General features: G+C 55.9%; 3 protein-coding genes across 5 annotated transcripts in view; 2 read left to right on the forward strand and 1 right to left on the reverse strand.

Moving 5' to 3' along the window:
* Positions 1-2,702: 2,702 nt before the first annotated feature.
* On the reverse strand, positions 2,703-10,687 carry PATL2 (PAT1 homolog 2). 3 transcript variants are annotated; one of them, XM_017816999.1, is made up of 19 exons: positions 10,508-10,687; positions 7,860-7,959; positions 7,439-7,734; positions 7,250-7,318; positions 7,073-7,138; positions 6,533-6,700; positions 6,329-6,418; positions 5,980-6,134; positions 5,788-5,871; positions 5,567-5,705; positions 5,338-5,458; positions 5,162-5,259; positions 4,781-4,825; positions 4,491-4,627; positions 4,093-4,252; positions 3,683-3,823; positions 3,505-3,602; positions 3,278-3,427; positions 2,703-3,070 (listed from the first exon to the last, which is right to left on the reverse strand). In XM_017816999.1, the coding sequence occupies exons 2-19, from the start codon at positions 7,912-7,914 to the stop codon at positions 3,031-3,033; spliced, it is 2,112 nt and encodes a 703-aa protein (XP_017672488.1). In that variant the 5' UTR covers positions 7,915-7,959; positions 10,508-10,687; the 3' UTR covers positions 2,703-3,030. The 3 variants fall into 3 exon arrangements, with proteins under 3 accessions (XP_017672488.1, XP_017672486.1, XP_017672487.1); XM_017816997.1 differs by lacking the exon at positions 10,508-10,687 and adding an exon at positions 8,602-8,877; XM_017816998.1 differs by lacking the exon at positions 10,508-10,687 and adding an exon at positions 8,427-8,485.
* Positions 10,688-10,827: 140 nt separating this feature from the next.
* B2M (beta-2-microglobulin) lies at positions 10,828-13,565 on the forward strand. Its single transcript, XM_017817021.1, has 4 exons — positions 10,828-10,950; positions 11,117-11,395; positions 11,870-11,905; positions 13,112-13,565. The coding sequence occupies exons 1-3, from the start codon at positions 10,878-10,880 to the stop codon at positions 11,881-11,883; spliced, it is 366 nt and encodes a 121-aa protein (XP_017672510.1). The 5' UTR covers positions 10,828-10,877; the 3' UTR covers positions 11,884-11,905; positions 13,112-13,565.
* A 1,348-nt stretch (positions 13,566-14,913) lies between these two features.
* TERB2 (telomere repeat binding bouquet formation protein 2) overlaps positions 14,914-17,395 on the forward strand; it is a 5,490-nt gene continuing 3,008 nt past the window's right edge. The window contains exons 1-2 of the mRNA XM_017816729.1: positions 14,914-15,504; positions 16,258-16,412. Of these exons, the coding sequence (XP_017672218.1) occupies positions 15,441-15,504; positions 16,258-16,412 (219 nt within the window). The 5' untranslated portion in view covers positions 14,914-15,440. The remainder of the gene's footprint in view (positions 15,505-16,257; positions 16,413-17,395) is intronic.

The following is a 17,395-nucleotide window of genomic DNA, read 5'->3' on the forward strand; positions in this document are numbered from 1 at the left end:
CACCATGGAAACGGAGGGGCTGGGCCATACCATTGAGGTGATTGGGGGAGCATCGGTCCCCCGGGTGGAAGTGGCTGAGTCCAGGGCTCCGTGTCCCCTCAGCGCCTCAGGCCCCAAAACAGCCCTGGTTGAGCCCCTGCCCCTCCCGAAACAACCCATGAGGAGCCTTTGCCTCCCCAAAACATTCCAGGATGAACTATCCCCCCTCAAACATCCCAGGATGACCCCTGTACCCTGATAATGCCCCAGTATGAACTCCATACAACCTCCAAGATATCCTGAGATGAGCCACATACCCTGAAGATGTCCTAGGCTTCCCTATACCCCTCAAGACATGCCAGGATGAGCCCTGATGAGCTCCATACCTTCAAAGCATCCCAAGATTAACCCCATACTCCCACAAAACATTCCAGGATGAGCCCCATACTCCCCCCCACCGGACATTCTAGGATGAGCCCTATAACCCCAAAGACATCCTAGAATGAGCCTCATACCCGCCTCAGACATCCTATGATGAGAACCATAGCCCCCTCATCCTGGGATGAGCTCCATACCCTCAAGACAACCCAGGATTAACCCCATACAATCTCTAAGACATGCCAGGATGAGCCACGTACCCTGAAGATGTCCCAGGCTGAGTCCTATATTCCCCAAGACATGCCAGGATGAGCCCTGTATCTCCCAGACATCCCAGGATTAACTCCATAACCCCCCAAAACATCCCAGGATGAGCCATATGCCCTGAAGATGTCCCAAGCTGAGTTCTGTATTCCCCCAGACATTCTAGGATGAGCCCCATACAACCTCCAAGACATCTCAGGATTAACCCCTCCCTCCCCCAAAACATCCCAGGATGAGCCACCTGGAAATGTCCCAGGCTAAATTCTATATTTCCCAAGGCATCCCAGAAGAAACCCCATATACTCACCAAGACATTCCAGGATAAGTCCCAAGATATCTCAGGATGAATTCCAGACATCCCAGGATGAGCCCCATATCCCTGTGACAGTGACAGCCCTCTCATGGTGCTGGGTCACCACCACTCTCCTGGGCCACAAGCCTCTCAGGACAGTGCCAGGAGGAGCCAGGCAGGGCGACAAGTGAGGCAGAGCCAGGTGAGACACCCTGGACTTCCACCAGCTGTGGGTTAAGGAATGTAGATGAACCATATGGGGGTCCCTAACCTGCTGGACACCCCTCATCTGAATTCCTGAGTGCTGCCCCAGGGAGAGGGTGGGAAGCACTGAGACAGCTGCTGGGTGCTGCGAGCCCCTCAGTTATGGGAGAGTAACAAAAAGAGATGGATTTTCCTTCTTTTCTCTCAGCTGTTTCCTGCAATGAAGCAGCAAAATCCAGCATAGACCTCCATCCCTTCACACTGGAGAACTTGATCTAGTACGTGGCTGCAGCCATGTCACACTCCCATCCTTCATCCAGGCTGGCTGCCAGGCAAGATGCAAACAGAAAAACATAACATAGCTTATCCTCATCTGAAGGACTCTCTGGTGTCCTCCCCAGTTCCTGCTATCAGGAAACAGCTGCTCATTCCCTCCTGTCTGAAATTCCCTCTGAGATTTGTAACAGCAAGGCCCGTCCTTTGGCTGTCAGGTGGGACCCCACACAGGCATCCTCCTGGATTGCCTCAGCGGGTTGGGAACGAGGACAACCTGTCAGTGTCACTCTTTTGAAGTGGATGGCTAGGGATGAAACACAGCTGTCCCAAAAAACTTCCCAAGGATGAAGTATGAGGAGCATACACATCCTTTAAGATGAGCAGGAGAGGTAGCAGGATGACAAACACAGCTGCCAAAAGGATCTAGAGATCCTTCCAGCTGGACCTTGCACTCTGAAGCAGAGGAAACCAAGCTGCCTTGATAAGCAGTGGAGATAAATCCCACCCAAACCCTCACATCCTTATTTTCTGCAAATTCCCCATCTGATGCCTGAAAGATGCCCATTCAAAGTGATAGTTTTACCTACTTGGGTTGGAGCTTGGGCAGTCTCAGGATGAGACAATTTTCTGCTGCAAATCTCTTCTAACTACACACCAGGCTTGGGGTGTCAGGTGTAGACCTCACAGGGCAGGTGGAGGTGGCCCAGTCTCAGATGTCCCATAGGACTGGGGGAAATCCCAGCATAAAGCCAGGCAGGAGCCACAAAAATTCCTACAGTGGGAGCAGAAATTGAACCTGCTCAGGTCTAGATGCAGGAGTGACAATCAGGTTGGGGTAGCCAAAATTGCTCAGAAAGATGCTTCAAGGTACTTTACTGTGGCCCTGATTGCAAGACTTAGGACAAAAGAGTCTTTGGGAACTCACTGGAGACAAGAGGTGCTTTATGACTCACCTATGTATGTTTAAGATCCCCCATATCCTTTCTATGTGTTCCCAGGTACCTGCACGGATCTTTTCTTCCCTGTCAGGACAAGCTCTGACTCATCTTCCCCACCACACTCCTTCTCTCCCAGCCCATTCCACTCCCTGGGCGCTCAACCCCCCTCTGTCCCCAGCCACATGGGTCCTCTGATCCCCTCTCCAAGCACTCCCTTCTCCTCCATCCCCTTTATCCTCCTCCTGCATACTCTGAGCATCCCCCTCTATGCTTTTCCTTCCCCTTTACCAGATCTCCACCATTCCAGACTGGGGTCTCCATGCCCAGCAATGCCCACAGGACCCAGCAGAAGCTGCCCACAGGAGCCAGAGGAGCTGGTTAATCACCTTTTTATTTTATATCAAGTGCTATACACAAATTCCACCCCCCCCCAGGTGCTCCCAGCACCCCTGTGCAGACCCCGAACTCGACACCATTGCCAGGTACGAAGCCAAAATAAGTTACACCCTCCCTGTGCTCCCAGGCGCAGGGGCAGGGTGGGACCAGCTCTCCAGAGCTGGCCCTGCCAGTGCCCACATCACCCAGAGTGCCCTGCACCAGGGTAAATAAATGTTTGCTTCCAAACTCAAAAGCCATGGCATTGGGCCCTGCCCATTCCCAGCACCACCGGCCCCGGATCCCCTTCCCGACTCCTGGGGCTCAGCATAACATGGCAGCCTCCGATGGCAGCGGGGAGCACCTGCAGGGGAAGGATGAGGTTGGAGCATCAGGCTGTTGACCCACCCCAGAGAAGCAGGAGCAAAGGCACAAGGATCAGGTCAGCCCCATGGAGGTCTGGAGTTAAGTCCAAAGGGGGACAGAAGCAGTGAGGCCCTAATGCTGTCCCGCTCCTCCTCTCCAAGAGGATCCCCAGGAGAGGCAGGGAGCCATTCCAGGCAGTACTCACTCCATCTTGGCTTCCAGGTGGTGGACAGTCTGCTTGTCCAGGTAGCGGCAGAAGAGCGAGAGAAGGTTGCTGGGTAAGAAAAGAGGCTCCACCAGCAAGGCCTTGGGCACCTGCGACAGCTCCCGGGCCACCACGTACACCGTGTCTGTCCTGGAGGTACCGGCACAGAGGGTGAGCACCCCATGGGCTGGAAGATCCCTCACCCCACAGCTCACATAGCCCCTCACCACGCCTCAAAGTCTCCACTCCGCGGCTCCAATGGCACATCCGATGACAGCAGCCTCTCCCCATGGCTCAGCAGGGAGTAGAGCAAGGAGATCCCAAACTGCAGGGAAGCACCAGAAGGAACATCACAGCCAGCAGTGGTGGCACCCCAGGGACACCACAAGGCTCAGGGCCACATACCTGGTTCTTCAAGGCCATGGTGAGGGGGAGCTCAGGGCACTCAGGCAGAGGCCGGGTCAGCTCCTGCAGGACCTCGATGAGTTTGCTGAAGGTCATCCCGCCCACCACCTCATTCAATGGGCTGTAGAGCAGGGGGAGAGACTGGGCAGGGCAGAGGGGAGAGCAGGAATAAGACCCTTCAACCCCTTACAGCCACAGCCCCATCCCAACACCTGGTGGGGACGGACACTGCCACCACAACTGCTTTAACCCCTCCTGGAGACCTTTCTCCTCCTCCCTGAAGGGAAGAGGCTCCTGTCTCATATCAACCCCACAAGACAGGACCCCTCATTGCCCAGAGTGCCCCCCACTGAAAGCAGAAGGGGAAGGAGGCAGCCTAGACCATCCCTGCCCTGGCTGGAGGTACTTGCCTCATCCAGCACATCCTTCTTCATGAGGAAGGGCAGGTGGTGAGTGATGGTCAGCAGGATCTTCTCCCCTTGCTCCCGGGTCAGGTGGGGCAGCAGCCGGGCCACGAGCTTCTTGCCCTTCCGCACACACAGCAGCTGCAGGAATTCATCCTCTGCCTCCCTGGGAACGAAGGCTCCATTGGCACAGATCCCGAGGGACCTAGGGCATCTCTGTCCATCCAAGAGGATGAGCATCAGCTCCAGTGGAGGGCAAGACTCCCAAGGCAGGGTCAGCACAGGCCGGGGTGACACAGCAGGCAGGATCCAACACTCCCCGTCACCCAGACCTGCTCATCCACGGCCATCTCAGATTCACAAGGACCAAGCTGTGCTGCCCACTCCCCTCAGCACAGACTCACTCCTCGCTGTTGCAAGCCCTGATTTTCAAGGCATGGTAGAGACTCTCCACTTCTTGGCTCTGCTGCTCCTGCTCCACCCCCAGGGCGAGGGACATCTTCTGCTGTGCCTCTTCCACTTCCAGCAGCTGCAGGAAGAGCTGGAGAAATGGCACACAGTAAGGAAGAAGCTTGGAACATCTACCAACTGGTAACCCAGGCCCCTGCCCAGGTAGATGTCCCACTGGGAGATCCCTGGATGAAAATAGAGCACCTGGACCATCCCACCCTGCCCTGAATCATTGCTTGCTCACCTTCTCGATCCTGTGCAGTGCCCGCAGCCGGTGGCTCCCTGCAGCCTTCAGGAGGAGAGAAAGGAAGGCACAAGAGTTACAGCTGGTCCCAGACACCACTGCTGGCCCAGTGCTGGGCCAGCTGCTCCCTGGGGATCAGAGGTGGCTTCAGGACACAGAGCGATCCCACAGGGAGACCATGTGACCATGACTGCCCAGAACCCCATCCCACCCCTTGGCCAGGGACAAGCTGCCACTGCTGAGGTGGGACCTCCTCCAACTGTGTGCCCCATCCCACTGCTTCGGGGCAGCTCCTACAGCTGTTTGATGGTCCAAGGAGGACCGCAAAGCAGCATTCCCAGCAATTCAGGGCACCAACCAGCCTGGCTTCCCCTCACCTACCTCCTCCACGAGGGCATGGTGCACAGCATCAATGGCCCGGCGAGGGCTGTAACAGGTGGACACGGCAACCTGGCCCAGCGAGCCGGCGATGCGCACCACTGTGAGAGGGGGGGACACACGGTGAGACCACGGCCACAGCCCCTCCCCCAGCCCCCAACACCCACCCCAGCCCTCACCAGAGTCATAGGTCTCCACTTTCTGGATGAACGGTGTGACCAGCTTGGGGGTGTCCAGCTTGTTGCGCCCACCCAGCAGCTCCTCCTCCGCCTGCCTGCGCTCCAGACGGTGGTAGTACCACTGCAACAACAGGTCAGGAGTCCCCTCCAACACCCTGAAGGGTTCCTCTGGCTCCCAAAGCCCAACTCTGAGGAGAACAAGCCGCAGGTGCTGCCAGCAGGAGCTCACCTGATAGTAGTAGTCGTCATCCATGTTCTCGCTCTGCAGCTGGATCATCTCCACCTTGATGACCCAGTCCTTCTCCTTGGAGGTCATCAGCCCAGCATGAGGGTCCACTTTAGGAGACCATGGCTTCTTGGGGGAAATACTGGCACAGGAAGAGAGCTCAGCCTGCTATGACCGCCCAGAGCCCTCCCTGCACCCCACAGCTTCCCGGGGACCCCTCATACCTCTGTGCCTGCCGGCCCTGCTGCTGCCGCTGTGTTAGGATCCGCTGGTGCTGGGGGTGCAGCTGGGTCATGTGGCTGGGCATGCTGCAGGGGAGACCAGACAGGGATCGGGAGGGGCTCGGGACACCCCCAGAGCAGGGACACCCTCCAGCTTCTTTGTGGGGTCCCACCTGGACACCCCACTCTTGATACCTGAGGTTCAGCTGGCTGTTGGCTGAGGGGCTGAAGAAGAGAGCAGGGTCCAAGGAGGGAGACATGGGCCCAAAGTGCATGGCCAGGGGCTGCAGTGGGCTGTCCATGGTGGGGGACCCGGGCTGGAAAGGGGCTGGAGACGTGTACCCTGAAGTCTGAGAGGGAGAGAGAAGCAATCAAGGGTCTGAGCCTTCCCTTCTGAGCGCCCTGGACGAGTCAGCCAGCTCTGTGCTGGCTTCTGGCTCCCATCCCCACAGGGGCCACCCTCTGGCACCACACCACACCTGCCACTGTCCCCATCCCCTGCCGCTCCAGGGCCATGGTGATGGCTCCCAGCCCACAGCGTTACCTGGTTGGAAGTGAAGAGTGGAGGGGGCCTGCGAGCTGGTGGGAAGGGCCGAGGGGGGCACGGGGAGTGAGGAGGCATCAGAGGTGCCTGCTGCAGGGCAGAGATGGAAAGTGTCACTGGGACAAGCCTGTCTTCCAGGCTGCACCTCCAGGGACAGGAGGACAGAGAAAGAGGGAATGCAAGAGCCCCCCTACAACCTGTTACCTGCTGGATGAAGTGCTGGGGGAAGGACTTGGGGGACATCAGTCTTAAGTCAGGGTGCTTGAGCCGGGGAGAGTCCCCATAGCCCCTCTGCACACAGGAGCCAAGGAAGTCAAAGGCCATGTTGGTGGATGATGGGGGCCTCTTCAGGACCTGGAGGATGGCTTTATCCTGCAGGGAGGAGGCAACAGCAGGTGGGAATGGGGCCCAGCTGGGATCAGTTTAGTTTCCCCAGCACTAGGCAGCTCACCAAAACCTTCAGTCACTGCTCAAACAGACCATGCACCACCTGGGCTCCCACTGTGGTAGTGCAGAGCAGCTGGGAGCCCAAGGGGACACCCAGCATGGGGGTCCAAATCCCCCCAAACTCAACAGTTTTGCCTTCAAAACCAGGCTCTGCTTTGGGTGGGCACCTCCATCCACAGCCTTGGCACCCAAGACACATCCATGCACCTCCAGAGGTGTGATGGAGATTTCCCAGTCACCCCAAATCCCTTTGTGACCCTTGTTCCAGGGTAGGAGGGCCTGGCTGGCAGTACCCACCTCCAGCACATGGTGGGGTGAGACACTGCCAGGGCAGGAGCCCCACGTCCCAGGATCCATCATCAGCTGGAAGACAGGGAGATGGTGGGCATGGGGCAAGAGGACCAGGAGGAGAGGGGCAGGGGACACTGCGGGGGCTGCTCAGCCCCATCACCAGATGGGAAGGGACATTTTTACCATGTCCTCCTTGTCAAACTCTGCCCAGCAAGCACCAATCCTGCTGTCCAGCACCGCCGAGTCCTGGCTCTGCAAGGAAAGAAGAGTTACAGGTCCGTCTCCCTCCCCCAGTGCCCTCTGTGGGGCAGGACCCACAGGAGTGGGGATGAAGGGGGAGCAGGGAGACCCCCCCCTCCGCTCACGCATCACCTCCAGCGTGGGTTTGCTCTGCACAGCTCTCATCACTGCCGGGTCTCCTAGGTCATTGGGCTCCTCACAGGGCTCCTGCTCTTCAGTCCCCAGCTCCTCCTCCTCTTCCTCCAACTCAGAGCCAACCTGCTCCGCCTCCAGCTCTGTCCCACCTTCCTCCTGGGGCTCTCCCAGCTTCTCTGGCTGCTCAGCCGCTCCAGGTCCCGGTTCATCCCCGACTTCAGTCTCCTCTGCCACCACTGGGCTCGTCTTCCGTGGCACCAGGAGTTTTGGGGTGTCCTCTGTGGAGTCTTGGTCTTGGAATGGGCAAGCAGAGCAGAGCAGGGTGTGTGAGTGCCTGGGCAGTGCCCACGGGGGTCCCTGCTTCCCCCTTTGGGGGCTGGCTGATCTCTCCGATACTGAGGCTCCCCTGAGGTCTTACCTAACCCAAAAGTCATCTCGTTGTACAGGTCGAGCTCCTCATCCTCCTCAGCCATTTCCAGCAGAGGCGCATCTTCCACCAGCAAGAAGTCCTCGAGGATCTGGAATGGGAAGCAGCAGGGTCCTCGCTAAGGGAGAGGTAACCCTAACACGCTCTCAAAGTGGGGGGGGTCACCAACCTCCTCCCCACCCCACTGGTGGTGCCAGGCAGCCCCAACGGCTCCCAGCTGGAAAAGGGAAGAACGGGAGCCACTGGCACTGCCAGCGAGGGCAGGACCCGCAGGCGCAGCCCGCCGGGACAGTAGGCTGCCAGTACGGAACGGCACCAGCCCGGCTGGCGCTGAGACACACTGGGCTTCAGAGGGAACACCCCGCCCGCTACGTGGACACGAAAAGCAGGCGAGCACAAGGCAGGGACGAGCACCACACCGGCACCCCCAGAGCAGTGTCTGCTCCGGCACCGACCGCTCCGGGGCGAGCCAGCCCCGGGAGAACTGGCACCGCCGATGGGGCGAGACGTGAGGAAGCGGCCGCGGGGAGGGAGCAGCAGAGCAGGGCGGGCACTCACAACGGGCTCGCCGCCCTCTGCCATCCCGCGGTGCCTCCTCCTCCTCCCGCCCTCCGTTCGTCCCGCGTCCCTCTACGGGGCCGCGCTGCTCCCGCCGCCGCCTTTTATGGGCCGCCCCCCCGCCCCGGCATGCGCCTGCCGTACAGCATGGCGGCGCCCTGCTGAGCCCCCTCACCTGCGCCTGCCGTACAGCATGGCGGCCCTCAGCCGAGCCCTGCGCATGCCCCCGCGACTGCCGTGGATGAGGATGAAGCCGAGGGATGAGGATGAGGAGGATGAGGTTTAGTGACCCCACCTGCAGCCCTCGGGGCACAGAACATCCCAACTCGGCTTTTCCCGCTGCTCCCATTGTTCCCTGCCTGCCATTGTGTTCTCCAAGCTGATAACCCTCTGAGGAGTTATGGAAAACCAGTTGGATATGGTCTGTCCGGCTGGAAGCACCCTGGAGATATACAGACGTGGGCTTGAAAGCACAGGGGTCAACACTAACACTGTGAATCATTGTGTCCTGCCAAGCACAGCGGAGTGCCCTCATTTCCCCCCCCCCCTCAAGTGCTGGGAGCACCTTGATCGTGTCACCCACTTCCAAATAATTCTGTCTGCCAGTAAAAGCAGAAATGCTCCGAAAGAGGAAGATTTGGCTGCTCTGATCAAATCACCGCAGCCTTTAAAAAACATCATGTGGAAAAGAGTTGCGGTTCAGCTTCTCTTTACAGGGAAAGTCTGACGAGTGTTAGTGGTTGCAGTGGAGTCGTTGCCAGGGATTCACATCCCAAAAGGCAGGGAAAGGATCCGCATCCTTCCCTCAGCTCTTTGTGTGATCAGTCCTCTCTGAGCCAAGGCGATTGCCCACCTGAGCAGGGTCAGACTTGCCTGTGGGTCAGGCTGGACCGGAGTGGTGACTCCCAATGCAGTGACCTCGATGGCAGCTCTGTCACCTTTACAGCCCTTAGACATCTCAGGCTGGAGCCCTGAGATCCCTGATAAGGTTCTGGCCGAAGCTGCTCTGCCTATCTCAGTGAAAACACTGAGTGTTTTCAGCTACGTGGCTGCTGTGCCACTCACCAGGCAGCCAACAGACCCAGCAGGGCCTGGGCCAGTGGGGATTGATAAAAATGTTTTCAGGATTTTCCTTTGCTTGTCCTCTCCTGATTTACCTGCTGCCTTTGGGATGTTCTCCATATGTGCTGTATTTGTTTAATGTACGTTTTAATATGATGTATTAAGAAAGCAAGTCCTAAAGGGCTCAGTGTTAGAGGACCCCTATAATGCTGCTGTTTTCTCCCCATTAGTAATGACTTTCCTTTGTTTTCCCTTTTTTTTTCCCCTTTCCAAGCAATGTTACCAGACTGCTTGGCAGCATTCCCAGCCAAGGCACCAGAAAACCTGGTTCTTTGGCCTTGGGGTTCTTGTGCTTGATGTCAGGGAGTCTGTGCTGCATCAAACAACACTAAATCCCTAATCCCACAGCCGCTGGACTGAGACATTCCACACAGGCCTCCAGGGAGGTTCGGAAAGGAAGGTGGATGAGCTGTGCCAGCGTAGGCTGTTGGCATAATACGATCCCTGGATGCAAAGTTTTCTGCAAGAGGTGGGTTTTACCCTCATTTAGGTTGGAAAAGCCATCTAAGACCATCGAGTCCAACCATGCCCCCAGCACTGCCAAACCACCGCTAACCCATGTCCCCAGGTGCAACATCCACACGACTTTTAAACCTTTCCAGGGATGGGGACTCCACCCCTGCCCTAGGCAGCCTCTGCCAGGGCTGGACAGCCCGTTCAGGGAAGAAGTTTTCGGTCATATTCAACTTAAACCTCCCCTAGTGCAACTTGAGGTCATTTTCTCTTGTCCTGTCCCTTGTTCCCTAGGAGCAGAGCCTGACTCCCTCTGGCTTCACCCTGCTGTCAGGGAGTTGCAGAGAGCGAGAAGGTCCCCCCTGAGCCTCCTTTTCTCCGGGCTGAGCCCCCCCAGCTCGCACAGCCACTCGTGGTGCTCCAGACCCTTCCGCAGCTCTGTTCTCTCCTCTGGACATGCTCCAGCCCCTCAATGTCCTTCTCATCACGAGGGGCCCAGAACTGACCCCAGGACTCGAGGTGTGACCTCAGCAGTGCCCAGTACAGGGGGGTGATCACTACCCTGGGCCTGTGGCCACACTGTGGCAGGTACAAGTCAGGTGCCAGTGCCCCCCCGGGCCCATGTCCAGCCCCCGGTGACCAGCGCCCCCCGGGCTCCCCGTTCCAACGCAGAAACGAAAGCGAAAGCGCACAGGTCGATCTGCCCGCAGTGCGCAGGCGCGCAGATGGCTCGCACAACCTCGGCTGTCCCTCTCTGCCCGGAGACTGATGACGCGACGGGCGCTCCGCGCTTCGATTGGCCGCGGGTTTCCGAGGATATAAAAGGCGGCGCGCGAGTAGTGCGGGACAGTCGGTGCCGCGGGGAAAGACTCTGCGATGGAGCGGAGCGTCCTGTGGTTCGCGGCCCTGGTGCTGCTGGCCCTGCTTGGCCCGGGGGACGCTGCCGATCGTGAGTAACGGGGACGGCGTGAAGGGTCCTGCGAGGGGCAGGGAGGGCGAGGGGCTGGGGGGCCCAGGTCTCGGGGAGTGCGGTCACCGTGTCGGGGTGGGTGGGTGCATCGACGGGATGCCCAGCGTAGCCCCGCTTCTCACACCGCCCTCGCCCCCCTCTCCAGAGCCGCCGAAGGTCGAAGTCTACGCCCGTACACGCGCCAAGGAGGGACAGGCGAACACCCTCCACTGCTTCATCACTGGATTTCACCCACCCAAGATCAAGGTGGAACTCCTGAAGAACGGCGAGCCCATGACCGGCGTCGAGTATGGGGACTTGTCTTTCAACGAGAAGTGGCAGTTCCAGCGCCTGGTCTACGTGCCCTTCACCCCTACGAAGGGCGACATCTTTGCTTGCAGGGTGGAGCATTCCACCATGTCGGAACCGAGGATCTACCGATGGGGTACGCTCTGCCTTCTTCCTCCGGCTTCCGTTTGCGTGCTGGAGCTCGTTAGTTTATATCCATGGTGTCTCTCTTCTTCTTTCTGGGAAGCAGGGTGTTATAGCAGGGTGGGTTTTGAAGGTCTTGTGTTAGAGATGGAAAGTTAACTCGGTTTCAGCTGTAAAGGCTGTTATACATATCCATGAAGGATTCAGGGTGGGAGTGCCTTGGTGTTGGGGGGATTTGTGGGGGGATTTTGTTGTTGTAGGGATTTGGTGGTGCTGTGTTGTCCAGTATCGGTGAACTCACCTAGATGAGTCACACAGTGATTTGGGCTTTACCTTCAGAATATAAAGGCCACAGCAGTGGGAACTGTAGTGGCGACCCAGCCGAGGGCAGATCTCTGGTTACACCCAGTAGGGGTGGGCTTGTGGGTACTTCGGGAGGGGGTGCCATTTGCCCCAAAGCCTAACGCTCCACCCTTCTTCCCTGCAGAACCAGACTTCTGAGCTGTGTCTGGGGTAATCCACGGTGAGTTATGCTGATGCTGCTTTCTGTGCTGGTAAGGGAATGTGGACCCATTTCCGTAGGGGGGAGAGTGTGTAACTTGCAGAGTTGAGGAACAGAAGCAACCATCCCCAAAAAGCAGATGATGTTACTGCTGATTGGGGCACGAGACTCTCCCCACACTCCTTCTACCCACTATTTCGGCCTGTTCTCGGCCATCCCTTGCCTACAGGAGTCTAAAGAAAGGAGACCCTTGGAGAAAACCTTCCATGTCTTTGCTGTGTCTGCCAGGTACCGTTGAGAGTTGTCACACGTCCTCTAATGCTTCTTCAGGCCCCACAGTTCCACTTCCTCGCTGGGGAGGAGGCAGTTGCTGTGCCTGGAGACCCATGCCTTGGGGGAAGCAGGCTGGTTAACTCTGTGGCAGACAGGCAGCACAATGTGGGATTTATGAAGCACAAACTGGAAGCAGTTTTTGATTTATTACCAGTGTCTCAGAGTTCGAGGGTTCCATGTTCTTCAGATTATATTCTTGTAACTGATGTGGATTTAGCAACAGGGAAGTTCCAATTCAACCCTTGATCGGAAGAAAACTGAAGATATGTGTCTCAGCTGACGTAATACGCTGGCTGAAACGACTTAGATAAGTGCCCTGGTAGAGGCTGGATAATGATTAACTGTGCCCAGGACAAGCCTTGGCAGGACCTCACTTGAAATGCCCCTACTCTTGTAGAGCTCTACAAAGTTGTATATGGCCACTTATCTGGTTTGTTGCTTGCTTTTGGGCAGCGGGGAGGGGAACCTGGCCTCAGGGCAGGGTCTGAGATGTGCTGTGCCCAAGTGGCATCGTGGCTTAGGTTGGTGGGACATCAGCCTGGAGGTCACCGATGGTGATGGATGCCAGCCTTGGCTGGAGGTGGGACATGGGCAACTTCACTGGAGTCTGGTGACAAGGATTTACTGAGCTGGGGTGGAGGAGCTGAGAGCAGGATAAGCTGCCTGGGGTGAAGAACAAGGATCCTCTTGACTTGTTGGACTCTGAACCCCACCAAGGAAGGGACAGAAAAGCAGTTTCTGCAGGAGTTTTATCTCACCAGAAGGTGGGTCTGTGCCTGCAGCTGAGATGCTGCAGTCAAGAGTGCTCTTGAGGAAATCATTTTTGACTCCTAAAATAATTATAGTTGAAGCTGTGACCAGAGTGATTGATGTCCATCTCCTCTCTCTATGCAGGTCCGAAAAATTCTTCTTGCAAATCAAAGTCTTCTCAAGCTTGTGTCCAGTCTTCATCATAACCACAAGAGTGATTATCTTGCTTCAAGGAATTCTTTAATAATGCTTGTCAAGATATCTTTTGCATGAAGCAAAAAGGGAGCTCTGGAGGCTTTTTGAGCACATAGCTATAAATGCCTACATTACTGCTTAAAAACAATTTTAGCTCTGAAGTGCTCAAAATTGTACAGGATTTTTATCTTAATAAAATTGTAGCCATTTAAATGTTTTTTTTTCAGAATCATTGGACAACTGAGCTAATTTCAAGGGCTCCAGTGGCCACTGGGTTGTGAGTGAATCTGGAGCCTGATGACCCTGATGCTCATTTGTGCTTTTTTATCCTACTGAGAAGGTGTAAAAACACTTTTCCACCAATAGAAAAAAAGAATTAAAGATTTTTTTGGTTAATGTGGTATCTGCCTGGTTAGAGGCTCCTGCGCAGCTCCGAAGGGAAGGAATAAGGTTTAAAAAAAGGGGTTAAGAAACCTTGGGGATGTGGGGCGGGACGCGGAGTGAGGGGCAGGGAATGGTGCCCACTCGAAGGGGGAGAACTCCAGATTGTGCATCTTGGGGTACAATCCAGATCAGCCTCTAGGATGGTCATGTGTTGTTCTGAGCCTGGGGAAAGTGTGTGTCAGCAAACTTCAGTTCTGTTTTTCTGTTCTCTGTGGCTGACCCTGTGGAGAAGAGCAATTAGGGGCCAGTCATCTGTTACACCATGGAGAGTTGATGCCAGTACCCAAAACCAGTGCTATTCCCATCACCCTGCTTTTATTTTCTGAAGGAATCAGTGTGATTGCTTGAGGAGTGTTGGAGTGAGGTGAATCTGACCAGTGTGGATCTTGTGTATGTGAACAAGGGTCCCTGGAGACGGGGGTTGCATGTCTCATCTTGATATATTAAGATTTGCTGTGATGCAGAACACCCACTTGAGATTTTTGAGGGATCTTGTTCTGTAGTTTTTTTCATTATAACTGCGTTCCAGCATCTGAGTGGGAGGTTGCTGGGATGCAGGGCCTGGTTATGGTGATCCATTTGGGCTCATCAGAGTGTTCAAAACAAAACCAAGAGAGGTGAGGTGGTCACAACTGGGTGGTCATGTACAGGGCTTGTCACCCAGCATGGGACAGCAGGACCTACCAGAGCCACCACACGGGACTGGCCAGGGACTGTGCCAGTCCCAGCAGTGGTCCTTGTGTGGGAGAAGATGGTCTGGGAAGGAGGAAAAGCTTTGGACTTCTCCCCCAGAGACCACTGCAGAGCAGCTCAGTCTGCTGCGTGAGCCCAAGGAACTGTGGAGCAGATTCTGGGCTCCTTCTGTATCACAAAGGGCCACCAACGTGCTTTCCACCACCTTGGCTCCACCTTTACTATCCTCAAGAGCATTAGAGAGTAATGGCTGGGTAGCCCCTCCACCAGGAAATCTTCATCCTAATTAGTACACAAGTGGAATCGACTGCGGAAGCTGAAGACACTGTGGAGGCAATGTGGGACAACCCATCTCCAAAGGATGTGTCAGCACCTTCCCACACGGGGGAAGTCTTTGCCCTCATTGCATGTCTGGCATTTTTCTGGTCTTACTTAGGAAATGTTTTGATGGTTTACTGAGAAATCCTCTGTTTGTGGGAGAACAACACATGACCATCCTAGAGGCTGATCTGGATTTCAGTATCTGGAAACACCCGCTCTGTTTTATCCAGCATCCTTGGGGTTCCAAGATACCCAAGATATGTCACTGCTGCTGGCTCTTCATCGGCAGTTCCCAGCAGACGGGATATCCTGAGAGATATCTTGGGAAGTTTGAAGCACGAAACAAGCCTCGTTTTTGCCTTATAAAATGCAAGCAAATCTGCTGCAAGCCAGCTGTTTCCTGAGTCAACAAAATATGTGTGGTTTTGGGAGAAAAACTTCTAGAACAACTTAGGATCCACAGGGCTCGAGTCCAGCTCCTGGCCCTGCACGGGACACCCCAACAATCCCACCCTGTGTCCGAGGGCATTGTCCAAACACTCCTTGAGATCTGATAGGTTTGGGGCCGTGACCGCTGCCCTGGAGAGCCTGTTCAGTGCCCGACCACCCTCTGGGGGAAGAATTTTTCCCTCATATCCAGCCTAAACTTCCCCTGGCACAGCTCCATGACGTTTCCTTCCGCCGTCCCGCCGCCGGGGTTTCCGCCACTGTCGCCTCTCAGGCTCCTCCCGCCTCGCCTCAGGGCGTTCCCGCCTCCCCTCAGGGCTGTTTCACCTCCTCTCAGGGCTGTCTCGCCTCCCCTCAGGGCTGTCCCGCCGCGATGTTCCGAGGCCGCCGTGCCTGGTTCTCGCAGAGCGTCAGCCCCGGCCCTCGGGGGCTCTGGGGTGAGGGGAACCGGCGGCGGCAGAGCCCGGGGGGAAGTCCCGGCGGCATCGAGCCGGCAGGAGCCCGCGGGGGGATGGAGAGGGGAACACAGCCCCGTCACCCCTCAGTGGGGCGGAACAGCGTGGGGAGGCACAGCCCCGTCACCCCTCAGTAGGGATCGAGGAGGGGGGGCACAGCCCGGTCACCCCTTGATGAGGGCACAGCCCCATCATCCCTTGGCAGGGCAGAGCAGGAGGGGTACAGTCTTGTCACCTCTCAGTGGGGGTGAGGAGAGGGGCACAGCTTCATCACCCCTCAGTGGGGCAGAGCAGAAGGCACACAACTCTGCCACCCATCAGTGGGGATGAGGGTGGGGAGGGGGCATGACCCCATCACCCCTTGGTGGGGGTACAGCCTCAGCAGCCTCAGTGGGGATGAGAGGGGAACACAGCCCCGTCACCCCTCATTAATGGCACAGCAGTGGAAACACAACCTTGTCACCCCTCGGTGGGTCTGAGCCCCCCACAGCAGGCAGAGCATGGGTTTGGCCAGCTCCACCTGTACCGGCGCAGCCCATGGTGCTCCCACACTGAGGAAAAACCCTGAACCCTCAGAGGGGCAGTGGGAGTCCCACAGCCATGGCAGGGCCACCACACCTCCCACTACAGGCCCCATCCCTGCAGCCCCACAACCAGACATCCCCACTACAGGTCACCCCGAAGTGGGAACCCTCTGGGATGCCCACCCTCCCCTCACCCCCTGTCCCCCCACAGTGGCCGGCGGAGGGGCACTGACCGACTGGCTGGATGCCGAGTACCTCTTCAGCAGCGATGCCACCCACCCTGACACACGTAGGTGGGTGATGGAAGCATTTGTCTGTGGCTTTAATGTATTTAGTGGGAAGTATTTCCTGGATACTGACATCCTATAAAAGTCAGCGGGGTGTTTTTAAAGTCTTGGTACGGATCTGCCGGGGTTTTACTGCCTGGTGGAGTCAGGAAACTCACATCCATGCTACACTGTAAGCAGACAGAACAGAAAAAAAACATCCATGTGTTGAGCTGGGCTTAACTCTGATATAAATGACACTAATTGTACTGGTTTCTCACTGCCTGTGAATTATCTGCTGGAAAAACAGGGTCTAAAACAGAAGTGACACCATCCCCAAGGAAGGAACCCAGAGGTAAAAAGCTGGTGTGAGTTAACTCTGAAAGGAACCATGGGGTAAAAATGGCTGGGAAAGGGCAGAAATGCTTAATATAAAAGATCAGAGAGTTCCAGAACATTCGTACAAATGTAGGGAAAGACTTCTCACTTCCTCAATATCAGTGAATATTATTTACTGTCATGTAAATATATTTATGGTAAAGGGTGCTGCGATGCTTCCAGCAGGCTTTACTAGGCTGGATTAAGCAGCTTCTTTTTAACACACCAATGCTTAGAACTGGTTTAGATTTTGCTCAAGCTGCGCAAGAGGGGAATCCCGAGAAACCCGGAATAACAACATTCTTTCTGCCACACTTCCTGCCTGACTGCACTGTTCCCCCAGGGGAATTATATATAACTATATATTGTGTAAATATGTATAAAATACATAATCAATCTATGTACTCAGATAATTTCTTGGGGAAAATGTAATCATTATCCATACCGTTAAACCCAGCAAACAAGATTTAGTTCCCCTCTAAGGAGGACAGTGAGGACTTGAGCACCCTCCACCCACCATTCTTCGCTCAGCTGTGTGAGCAGAGACCAGCAGGGAGAAGAATAAATAAAGGAAAGTCATGTTTTTGCCCTCCCTAAAGGAGTTTCACTTCAAGAGCAGAGTGAGGCCACTTAATCCCTACAAATATGTTTACCCAGTCCATGGTCTCCTTCCTTCAGGCTGCTGGCAGCTGGAATCCCATAGAT

Source organism: Lepidothrix coronata, unplaced genomic scaffold, assembly GCF_001604755.1.
Source record: "Lepidothrix coronata isolate B3197 unplaced genomic scaffold, Lepidothrix_coronata-1.0 Scaffold58, whole genome shotgun sequence".
Taxonomy (NCBI): domain Eukaryota; kingdom Metazoa; phylum Chordata; class Aves; order Passeriformes; family Pipridae; genus Lepidothrix; species Lepidothrix coronata.